Source organism: Typopeltis vanoorti, chromosome 12 (genome assembly GCF_054136105.1).
Source record: "Typopeltis vanoorti isolate ZY-2024b chromosome 12, IOZ_Tvanoo_1.0, whole genome shotgun sequence".
Classification (NCBI taxonomy): Eukaryota; Metazoa; Arthropoda; class Arachnida; order Uropygi; family Thelyphonidae; genus Typopeltis; species Typopeltis vanoorti.
Window position 1 is genome coordinate 43,476,613 of NC_143560.1, and position 13,046 is coordinate 43,489,658.

At 34.5% G+C, this 13,046-nt stretch overlaps 1 protein-coding gene across 1 annotated transcript in view; it reads left to right on the plus strand.

Moving 5' to 3' along the window:
• Nup160 (nuclear pore complex protein Nup160) overlaps positions 1-13,046 on the plus strand; it is a 361,484-nt gene that overhangs the window by 39,456 nt on the left and 308,982 nt on the right. Inside the window, exon 6 of the mRNA XM_090401602.1 lies at positions 10,178-10,292. Coding sequence (XP_090257728.1) covers positions 10,178-10,292 — 115 coding nt within the window. The remainder of the gene's footprint in view (positions 1-10,177; positions 10,293-13,046) is intronic.

A 13,046-nucleotide genomic window follows, 5' to 3' on the forward strand; every position in this document is an offset into this window, starting at 1 on the left:
AGATAAAAATTTTCTCCCTATTCATTGGAGATTCAACAGAAAAGCTTGGATGACAAAAACTATTTTTGAGGATTGGTTTAAAAACAGTTTTTGTTCTGAAGCTGAAAGGTACTGCAAGTCATTAAATCTTGATTTTAAAATCTTGTTGATGTTAGATAATGCACCTAGTCATCCAACAGCGCTGAATGATTTGTGCGAAAATGTAAAAGTTATTTATTTACCACTTCCATCATCCAGTCAATGGATCAAGGTGTAATCGCATCCTTTAAGGCATATTACCTACGAAGAACTTTTTCACAAGCAATAGAAAAGACTACAGGAGATGAAGCTGTGACTTTGACAGAATTCTGGAAGGCATTCAATATCAAAAATTGCATTGAGAATGTCAAGGAAGCATGGAGTGAAGTAACGTCTAGCAACCTAAGAGTGGCGTGGCAAAAGATTATTCATTATGCAAATGATTTTAAAGGATTTGAAAATGAAGTAACCCGTGTTATCAATGACATAGCTGAGCTTGGCTTCGATCTAGGACTAAAAGAAATTGAAAAAGGTGATGTTCAGGACCTGCTTCAGTCACATGATAAGGAGTTGGATGATGAAGACCTAATTAACCTGAGAGAGAACGTGCTTATGATGCTCAAATCGATGATAATGACTAACAAATTGACTTGGCACCTAAGGGATTTACCCTCAAAGAAATGGACGAAATGTTTAGAATTGCTGAAAATTTTAAAGAAAAATCTTGAACCGTGATCCTAATCTCGAGCGATCACTGAAAGTTCGTCGGGAAATTGAAAATTCCATCTGTTGCTACCGAGTTTTATACGAAGAAAAAAGAAAGAAAAAATTCCACCAGACAACTCTACACCAATTTTTATCCAAGAAAGAATAATTGTATGTACTGTATGTACTTCTTATATATAAATAAAGATTAAAGAATAATCTTGTTTTTCTTAATGAACCTTCATTTTTTACTTAACCCATTTAACACATTTCTTTTTTACTTGATATATAAAATTTAATTAATAGATTTGAAAAAATCCTTGCCATTGATCACCCATTTTACACGCATTATTTATCCTGATTGTCACGGATTCGATTATTGCGGTATTTTTTGTGGCAACAATAATCATGATAATCGAGGTATTCCTGTACTTCACACGAGATAATTATAATTAGCTATTCTGACCTTAGAATAGCTGAGAAAAATCATCAAAGAACCGGTTTTTAAAAGTACTTTGTGTTCAAATATGCAGCATAGTTTCTTAAACAGTTTTTCTCAACTTTCTGTGTTGTAAATACAATGATGAGGAGGAGGTAGTTCAGTTATAAAAGATAATAAAGATTAAGTTAATATTATTGCAGATAATAGTATTCAAATATAAATGATAAGACAGTGATACAATTAAGCAAACAAAACAGATACTTGTTTAGGAAATGAATTTTTGCTTATTTTTCTGTATCAAAAATTTATTTTGAAATTACTACATTATAAAACATTTCATACTTTTGTTTTGATTAAAATATTAATTAGCCTTTGTACACATGAGAAGAAAGGATTATCTTTTTCATCAGTCCATTTAATGCCTATATTGTGTAATTGGATAATGTTTCTTTCTTCTAGCCAACTATCTGTGGGTTCAAATCCCACTATGTGTGGCATGGCTGTTTATGAATGCTTTTGGGCAGGAGATGAAGTTCATCTTCTTGTGTTAGATCTGAACTGGCTTGAGAAAAGTTGTTTGTTTGGATTGACATACTACAGACATGTAGTACATTGGTCCGTGATACTAATATACTATAAGGTTTACAACCTTTCATGATAGAATTCATGAGTGGAAGTTGCAGATATTGAATTAATCCCAGATTGAAATTAAACAAATTCATTTGTTAACAGGACTTATTGAATTTCAAATTAAAATTGACTTGCAGATTACTTTCAATGGAAGCAAACTTTCATTGAAGGTAATCCTGTGCTAGTTTATAGATTTTGGACAGAATTGTAAAATTTTACTCTACTTCGTTGTTTTAATGTTCATGTTTTCTTTAAAAGGATTTATTTTAACCATTTCCTGCTATGCAGTTATTTTTTACAAAGCTCTTTCTCTCTCTCTAAAGAAAATTCTCCTATCATTTTGTAACTCATTGATTTTTGTAGAAGCTACTCTTTTGATTAAGAGCTCAGGATTGCAGTCATTTGTTTCAGCACTCGAGTATACATAGATTCATAGCTATGGCATTATAGCATTAGTTAGCAGCCCAAAATTAAAAGCATGCAAGAAATTGAAGTTTGTTATTTATATTTTTCAGTATGTTGTAAGGGATTATTTTCAAAATATTAAATCTTTGTTTACAATAAACAAGTTAAATTATAAAGTATTCTGTATGCAAGTGTCAGTTGTTACAAAGAATGACATATGCTAGTGATAAGTTATGCTATAAGAAAAAAAACAATTTCTTAGTAAATAAAATGCTTTTTAAGAATGAAAAACATGAAACTGCTCCTTGAATAACAACATCATATCTGTAGATATACAGTCCATCCTTGGCTTATAACATACTATCCAGGGGCGAATATTCCGGGTGTGCTAGGCGTGCGGTGCTCATCCATCAAATATCAGTATCATTGATATTATATTAAAACAATCATGGAAGGAAGTCCCTACCAAAACTGGTGAGATCTTTCTGAGCAATAAATACAAAATGTTATATTCAGGCAATGACAATCAAGGAAAAGAAGGAGTAGCCATAGTATTCAACACAAAATATGAGGCTAATCTTCTTGAATGGCAGTCAGTCTCAAGTAGAGTAATGTGGGCAAATATGAGAATGGGGAACTGGACAATGAGACTTATTTGTGCCTATGGTCCCACAGAAGGTTCTACTAAGGTAGAAGTGGAGGAATTTTTTGAGGCTTTAGAAAAAGCAACTGACACAATGAAAAATGAAAAGTTGGTCCTTGTTGGGGATCTAAATAGTAGAGTAGGAAATGATTGTGAGACATACAAAAATATTTTGGGAAAATTTGGAGAAAAGAGCAAAGCTAATAATAATGGCAAATATCTGTTGGATTTCTGCTCAGGACATGGACTGGTTATTACTAACACCATGTTCCAACATAAAAATGTGCACAAATTCACATGGAGAGAAGAGGCTAGGAATAAGAAAAGTCTCATTGACTATGTTATTGTTGATAGTGATGTTTTCTCCCTGGTGCAGGACACCAGACTGTACAGAGGATTTGAAATTGGAAGTGATCACTATTTAGTCTTGAGCAGGATAAAATTGAATTTCATATTGAAAAGAATAACATGTAAGAAAGTTTTAAAGCGAATTAAAGTTGAGCAGCTCTCAGATGTGAACTGTAGACTAAAATACAGAAATATTATTGAAAAGAAAATGAAAGAGTTTGAGAACAGGAATCAAACCTTGGAGATTCAGTGGCAAACTCTGAAGGAAACATTGATTGATTCTGCCAGAGAGGCATGTGGTGAGGTTGTGTGCAACGATAAAAAAATCAGAACTCCCTGGTGGACACAGGAAGTTAAAGAGGCAGTGAAGGAAAAGAAGAAAGCATATCAAAAGTTCCTGGCAAATAAGTCAGCTTTTACTCTTACAGAATACAGAGACAAATGTAAGAAAGCTAAACAGTGTGTAAAACTAGCTAAACAAAAGTCATGGGAGGACTTTGGCAAGAATATAGAAAATAAATATCAAGAAGGTGGCAAAATATTCTGGAGGTTGTTGAAGAAGCTTAGGAATGGAGGAAAGAGTGCTGTAAAAGGAATTAGAGATGATAAAGGTGAAATGAAAACAGGAGAAAAAGATATCCTTGAAATATGGAGTAATTACTTTGAAAAACTGCTAAATGAAACAAGCAGTGATGACAGCACAGTGATAAAAAACACTGACCAGGCATGCAGTCAGGAATACATATCCATACTTGAAGTAGAAAAAGCCATCAAAGGCTTGAAATGTGGAAAGGCAGCAGGAGTAGATGATATTCGACCAGAAATGCTGAAGTATGGTGGTATAAGAGTCTTACAGTGGCTGCACTGCATAGTTCAGAAAGCCTGGACAGAGGGACGAATTCCCGATGATTGGAGTAGAGCTCTCATAGTACCCATATATAAAAAGGGAAATAAAACTGAATGTGAGAATTACAGAGGTATTTCCCTACTGAGTGTTCCTGGCAAGATCTATGCAAGTATACTTGAGAAACGGTTGAGAAGAATTGTGGAAGAAAAGCTTGGTGAAGAACAAGCTGGATTCAGGCCAAATAGAGGCTGTCAGGATCAGATCTTCACTTTACGACAAATAGTCGAGAAAGCATGGGAATATAACAAAGATCTGTATTTAAGCTTTGTCGATTTGGAAAAGGCATATGACAAGGTGCCAAGAGAGAAGCTATTCAATACACTGCAGTTATATGGTGTCAATGGGGCATTATATCAAGCAATACTTAGTCTTTATTTGAGTTGTGAGTCAGCAGTTAGAATTGAAGGAAGTACAGGAAGATGGTTTAATGTTAAATCTGGTGTGAGACAAGGATGTACATTATCCCCTCTGTTATTCATTATCTATATGGATCACATTATGAAGGAATGTGGTATTAAACCTGATATCAAAATTGGAGATGTTAATATCAGCTCTTTGCTTTATGCGGATGATGTTATACTTCTAAATAAATCCGCTACAAGTCTGCAAGATTCTCTGACTAAATTGAATAGCTGTTGTAATAGATATGGTATGAAGGTCAGCAATAAAAAGACAAAGACAATGAAAATAGGCAGAATCATTGAAAATGTCAACTGTGCTGTGAATGGAGAACCTGTGGAACAAGTAAAACATTTCAGCTACTTAGGCACAATTTTTAGTGAAGATGGTAAACTAAATATAGAAATAGACAACAGAATCAGCAAAGCTGGTGTCGTGGGAAGTCAATTGAATAAATTCATATGGAATAAGAAAGAAATTAATCGGAACACTAAATTAGCTGTATACAAGACTGTGTTCAAACCAATTTTAACTTATGGATCTGAGAGCTGGGTCAGAAGTAAAACACTTGACCAAAGACTAGAGACCGCAGATATGAGAGTCCTGAGAAAGATTAGAGGCGTGAACAGATGGCATCAATGGCAATATCATATTAAAAATGAGGATATTAGGAAAGAACTTGACATTGTCAGCATCCAGGAATGCGTTAGCAGAGCTAATCTCAGATGGTATGGTCACTTAAATAGAATGGGAGAGGAAAGATTAGCAAAACAAGTGTTCTCTGCCAAGTTGGCAGGAAAACGACCCAGAGGAAGACCAAGATATAGGTGGATTGATACGGTACAAAGTGCCTTAGACGATAGAAATATAAGATCTGACAATGTTGGAGTCTTGACAAGTAACAGACTGATTTGGAGGAAAATTGTAGATAGGAAGTTAGTAATGATGTAATTTTTTCATGTAGTACTGTCATATCCTGTACACCCCTTGAGGGTACATGGCAGGAATTTGATGATGATGATGATGATGATGGAAGTCCCTGTGAGGAAACGCAGCCCCCCCCCCCGGATTGAGTAAAAAATTCCACAAATTATAATTGTAAAAGTGATTGAGATATGTGTAATCTTATGCCCATGACCATGGGATGCTTTGTCTGTCTTAAAATTTTATTATGGGTTGGCCTGTTTTGGCCCAAGGCAGGGTAGCCATAGAATACCTGTTTTATTGCAGCAATAAAACACATATTCCTGTTTTTGGTTCATTTTTTTCTGATTTGCGAAAAAAATGTTCATTACTGTGTGAACAGTGCCCAGTTCATTTGTCCTCTGTGTCTAGTGATTCACCGAGTGAAATGTGAATTGTAAATTTATAGTGAAACAAATTTAAGCAGAAAAATACATTTTTAAAATGTAAGTGTATGTAATTTAATATTATTTTACGTGTTAGTTTTATGCTTTTTTTTCTTTTAAACTGAAATAATTTAATTTAGGATTTTGGGATTAATTAATTAGTTGATATTTTAATAAAATATGCCGGTCAATTTTTTTATATATGAAAATATGCTAAAAATTGTATTAATTCCGAATACTTTTTTTCTTTCCCAAGAATTAAAGATCATTAAAATCAATGTAAAATGAAAATAATGTATTTATAGTTTACATCGATAAATAATTACATCAAAAAATGCTAAAAGACGTTTATTGATGTAATTATTTAATTAAATCAATAATTATAAACATTTATTGATGTAATTATTAGTCTCCAAGCTCTCCCCCCCCCTGCCGCTACTACCGCCAAGAAAATTTTCTGTGGATGCATGCCCATGCATACGGTCAAATTGATGTGAAATTTGTAGTTCAGGTTGCATAACCCACATGGCAGTACACCCAACAGAAATGGACACGTGACACCAATAATACTATCACTTGTATTTATGAAGGCCATCCCATCATTAAAAAAAAAAAAAAAAAAAAAAACTGTTTATGCTTTGTTTAGTGCTACAATAAAATTTCTGTTTATTTGGCTTGCAGCTGTGCATTGTCTCTAGGGGAAGGTTGCTGTGTGTGTCAATGCAATATGATGTTCATCAGTGGGGGGGGGGGGCATTTTATTCCATTACTATGCTGTCAATATATACAGGTGCTGTTTATTATTACTTGATTTTTTTAGTGGTTACTTCTTTGTGAAAATGGCCAGTAAGTGAAAAGTGATTCTATTAGTAGTGTGGAAAAGAAAGTGGCCACTGAATTAGGAATGAAAGTGAATATATATAATAAAATAATATAGTGATCTTTATGAGCTTTTTGACTTAAAAGGGATTGTTGGAATGAGTCAAAGTCTGACTGCATTTACTATATAGGCAGGTTATTTACAGATTGAAGCCCTTTCTGTGTTTAGTGCTTGTTAATGCTTGATAAGTTGTGGGATGTTGAACTTACCTCAGATTGGAATTAAATGGTTAATAGAACAGTATGGATTGAATTGGAAATTAAATGTATAATTATAAAATAAAAAAAAATCCATGATATTTGCTTACATCCTACTGTAATTGGTTGAATGCTCAGCTTGGGAATTCTGATGTCATATATTCACTTAAAAGTTACCTGCCATTTAGTTTGTATTGATGTGTGTTGGAAAGTTGAAAATAACAACTTGCTGTTCAGAATTAAAACTTTCAGATCAGCTTTTAAATAAAAGTGTGAAATCAATTTGAGGACAGAAAGGAAAAGCTATTGAACCATTTTTTGATTAGGTCTAATATCATAAACTTTAAATTAATCAAAACTAAAGTCTTACTGAAGACGCCCTATATACTGGGACAGATTTTATGCCAATAAAATATTTAGCTAAGTACAATCTGCGTTGTTCCAATTCAAGTATATTTCAAATAAACAAATTGAAAAGCTAGCAGAACTATTTTGCAGGCAGAAGGATGGAATTAACTTTTAATTTTTTTAAGCAAGATATTGAGTTATCCAGGATCAAATTGAATGGGATTTTATGAATTGACTATGTCTAGTACACCACTAAAATTTATCAGCCTTTGTCAGATTAAGCTACAGATTTTCAAGAGTTTTGTCTTTCAGTTTTCTCTGAAACTCTTTTCATCTTGCAAATCGAGCAAACCAGCTTGAAAACCATGCAGTTAACTGTAATGTGCATATTTCATATAGGTGTAATTGTCTCTCTATCATTAAAACTACAAGGGTTAGTAGTAGATGTCTGGAATTCATAATTTTTATTTATTTATTTATTTATTTACTTTTTAGTGGATTCAGTAGCATTTTCTTGCTATAATTCTTTTTGGCTATTTATTTTGACTAGTCTTACCCACAAAAGCTCAGACATCTATAGCACATTTTAGGGATGGCTGTGGATTAAATGATCTAGAAAATTGCTTTGAAGATCAAACAAAGAATGTTTTCAAGCTACTTGCGGTTTCCAATAAGCAGTTGTGGTGGTCACATCAAGTGCTGAAAATTAGCTTCCACATAAGGACATTTATAAACATCCCTGCCATAGTAAGATTAAATTCTCTAGCATATAGGATAATAATGAGCAGAAATGCCATCCATTTTGATAACAGGGCACTAACAGATGATGACAAAGCAGATAATTTATACAGATAATTTTGTTAATTGATGTGAGGAATAAAGAAGTCATTTTGAAGAGCTCAAAGCAAGTTTAGTACCTAAAGTATTGTAGCATGATATTAGTAACAAAGTGCAAGAAATCAGTGCTCCAGAATGATAATTTCAATCTTATTTTGGCAAGTTTCATCATTTTATTGTATTTTCCTTTATGCCCCCTCCCCAAGTAATAATATTGTATTGTTAATGCTGGTGTAAAATTTTTACTCTCTTTTTTATATTTGTTATTTTCTCTATATTTAGTCTATATTCTCTTATTTTTACCTCTTGATTATTCTTAATTATACTAAAACTTTATCTTCAATCTTAAATCTCTTAACTTCAATATCTCTCTTGGCCGATCTATACTTACAAGAACGATGCTAGTGGTTTGTGGGACAAAGGAATTACTAATGGCAGATACCTATTCCTTTGTCTCACACTGGTTCTAATTCCTTTTTTGGATTCAGGGAAAATTTATTTTTCACTGCGGCACCCCGAATCTCAGATTAACAGGTAGTGTAGAATCGAGGAACCAGAACACAGTTTAGCATACAATCTTATGCTACTAAGAGTTACGTTTGCAGTCGTAGCCTCTCTATAAATTAATCTCCTGCTGTGGTCTGTAATTTATGAGCAAGTGCAACAGCGAAGAAAATCAGGCAAATCATCAGTTAAACAAAAAGAACAAAACATTTAATTCAATTGAAACATTGTACATTCTATGAATTCATTCTTAATAAGTAATCTGCAATTGCTAATGACTGAGCACTAATTACTTAGATTCTCTATATCTATCTTAGCATGCATGATAAAGAACTTCAATTAAGGCTTACACTTGAAAAAATCACACATTCATTAATGCTAAGGACAATTATTAGCTGAATTACTAAACTAGCTTCATGTGCTCTTATACAGTTTCTTCTCACAAAATTCTCATAACCTTTTCTATCATTAAAAGACAATTCTTAGGCACCATGTGCTCTCAATTAATTTACTTAACAAAATACTCAACATTCTCATTATAACTTTATCATTCAAAGAAAACTTTCTCTAGAGTCCTTCCTAAATTTTACATATATTCTTCTAATACACGTACACATAATAAAACATAGACTGTACGTTACCAATTGCTGGGGAACTATCTGGCCACTTTACATATCTCGTCTGGACAATTACTTTCGACACCACTTTCCTTCTGCTTTCTCTGAGGCATTCTTCTAAGGTTTCATCTGCACTTACTTCTGCTGCCGAAAATAGGTAGACGTTGTTCCATGGTGAACTCGTTCAACATCATAATGACATCTCCGTAAGCATCGGTGAGTACCTTCTGCTGAGCTGGTCGCCTACCGGTAAATTGTTGGGAAATTTACGGCAAAGTTCCTCTGTCATTGTCTCGAATCCGCGGGGAACGAGGGGACGCCATGAGGAGGCTCCATACACATCAGCAAGACCGCCTGAAAACTCCGGAACGCAACTCCACACAAGAGCAAGAGTAAAACTCAGCCTAAAGAACAAGAGACTCTCCTTGGCACTGCACGACTTTTTTAAATTGCGCGCCACACGTTCACTCCACGTCATCGCTTACTCCTCCCATTTTCTCAGCGTCACCTCACGTCACCCAGTACTGCGCGCCACACACGGAAATCTTAGCCTAACTTTTCTGCGCATATGAGTGGTGGGGGGGAACTTACTTGCTTACTAAAGGGTGCACCTGTACTCTCTGATGCACGTGTTTCGATTCCGGCCATTTCTATTTAATCGAATTATCTCTTTCTCCCAGCAATTTATAAGTACTTACACTTAAGCAGTTTAGCAATTCTCAATACTTTATAATATCACATATTAAATGAAGGATTCTCAGCTTAGTAATATTTTAATGAAATTTACAAGAGTCTAGTATATTCTGGTACATCAATAATTGATTCAAATTTGCAAGCACATGTTAAGTCTGAAGGAAACGTAAATTAATTTAATTTTTGTTTAATTCAGAACTTAACAATGGGATATATGGTAATTCATATTCATTGTATAATATTTCTATTTTAAAGGGGCAATCAATCAAGTGAGGAAGCAGCTGTTAGTCTAGTTTGCCATCCTTTGGGATCTGATTACTTTATTTTTGCCTTGTGCAAGGATCTTCGCATAAGGTTATGGTCATTTCAGGTAAAAAAAAACAAAAAACAAATAAAATGTAGGGTTTTTTTTTTTTTTCAAAGCTAACATTATTTCTTAACTCAATGTTATGCATATAATTTTCATAAGCATTTAATAAAATTATTAATTAATATTATTAAAGGCTTATGAGTAAAATTCTCACCTAATAAAATATCTGCATTATGTTCAGATTTAAAGTATTGCAAATATTACACGTTTAGTTGTAAATCTTCTGAATTTAAATTTTGTAATAAATATTTTATTTGCATTTATTTATATTCTCATTAAACTCACCATGTGCATGGAGATTTTGGTGTAAATTCAATAATGTTGTGATGAAATAATGCTTCAAGAACTAGAAATGCTGAAATTGTATATAATTTGTCTTTTTATAACATTTTTTTTTTTTTTACATGCTGCTGTAATCAGCATTTGCTGTGAACTGACAGTAACCATGCCAAAACTTAAGTTTTGTTTAGTGTAGCAAGGAGAGTATATGATAGCTAAAAGTTGGGAACAGCTGTTGCTTATATATGGACATACTAGAGAGAGAGAGAGATATCAACAACAACAACGTAAACCAAGTCAGAGATTTTTGTGTGAATTCCAGAACTTTAGGATTTATAGATATTTTCGACAATCCGAGAAAAAACCTGTATATAGTAACTAATAATATTGAAGACAGTAGAATACGACAATACCCTACAATTTATTCCCTGAATAATTGCAGCTCTTCATTTTGGATTTTAGGAGGGGGGGGGATTAAGGCAATATGATTCTGAATTTTGGAATAACATATTTTAAGGAAATTTAGCATAAAGTTCTTCCATGAATTTTTTGGAAGTTTTTTTCACTTGGTTAGACTATAATAAATTTAGTTTAATCCTTTATCCAAGTGTAAGCAAACAAAGTTTGTGCCTGAAGTATCTTCAGGACTGAGGCAACTCGTGGTAAAGGTGGACCAAGCTATCATCATTCCTTTTCTTAGTATCTCCCATAATGCAAAGCACACTCCTTGTGGACATGTATAATGCTATGCATTAAGGGAAGAGGCCACTACCCAGACCGGTTTCGACCTTTATTGAATGTTCAAGTACAGGTCAAACTCCAAAATCTCAGCATTCCCCTCAGTAACAGGCTCACCCTGCCACTGAGAAGAACCCTCAGCTTTGGCTCTATCCCATGGCAGGCTCACCCCACCACCAAGCAGAGCCACTCATTTGCTCATATGTCATCTGAGGGGTAACAGCAACAGCCATGCCTCAGTAAACTTCATGGGCTACAGCATTGCCATTCATAACCACCCACTGCCGAGCCTCAGTTAACACTTCATGGGCTACAGCATTGCCATTCATCACCCAAGCTTCCCGCTGGTTTCGACCTTTATTGAGGTCTCGTCAGCATTGGCTCTATCATGTGGCAGGCTCGCCCCAGCACCTAGCAGATCTGCTCAATGCTCATATGTTATCTGAGGAGTAACAGCAACATCTGTGCCTCAGTAAACTTCATGGGTTACAGCATTGCCATTCATTCCCCCCCCACACACACCCAGGACCAGGGTGACAGCCACAGCCGAGCCTCAGTTAAAACTTCATGGGCTACAGCTTTGCCATTCATCACCCAAACTTCCAACTGGTTTCGACCTTTATTGAGGTCTCGTCAGTGGAAGGGCCACTACCCAGACCGGTTTCAACCTTTATTGAGATCTTGTCAGTGGGAACCAGACCTAGAGGTGGTGATACCGAGGTGGAAGCAATGGAGAAGTCATATTTATGTATACGAGTTGCCAAAAGGTGTCTCACCTTATTATTAAATTACTCTGGATTTAGAGAAAGATGTTGGAAGTTTTTTTTCACTTGGTTAGACTATAATAAATTTAATTTAATCCTTTATCCAAGTGTAAGCAAACAAAGTTTGCACCTGAAGTATCTTCAGGACTGAGGCAACCCATGGAAAAGGTGGACCAAGCTCTCATTACTCCTTGTCTTAATATCTCCCATAATGCAAAGCACATCTCCTTGTGAGACCTCAATAAAGGTCGAAAGCGGTCTGGGTAGTGGCACATCTCCTTGTGAACATGCATAATGCTATGCATTATACATGTCCACAAGGAGCTGTTCTTTGCATTATGGGAAATACTAAGACAAGGAGTGATGAGAGCTTGGTCCACCTTTACCATGAGTTGCCTTAGTCCTGAAGATACTTCAGGTGCAAACTTTGTTTGCTTACACTTGGATAAAGGATTAAACTAAATTTATTATTCTTCCATGAATTACTAGACTGCCTTGGATAACCTCTACAATGGTTACAAAATTATTATTGATCACTTAAGAGGAAGAACCACGTGTATTTTGGGGTAAAAAAGAGGATCCTAGATGAATTTTCTCTACTGAAGAAATCTGTGGACTGTTTTTTGTGCTAATTAATTCTTTCAATGCATGTTGTAAAGGATTTGTGAGGTAAAAAGAAAATTCAGGATGAAATACCAAATGAGTAGCAACCAGAATCATTTTAAAGGTGGGTAAAATGACAGAATTAATTATAGTCAGTAAATCTTATTATTATCCACAAGTCAACAAACAAACTTCAAAGTTAAATTAAAAAAATAAAAGTAGTTTACAGTGCTAAGCCTGTAACTGCACAATCATTCAGTAACTTCTTGTTTATTTGATTTTTACAAGATTTTCATTAACACATTAAATGATAAGATGCAGTTCTTTTTTTTTCTCTTCTTATAAACAAACAAATGTTTCCTGGTCAGAC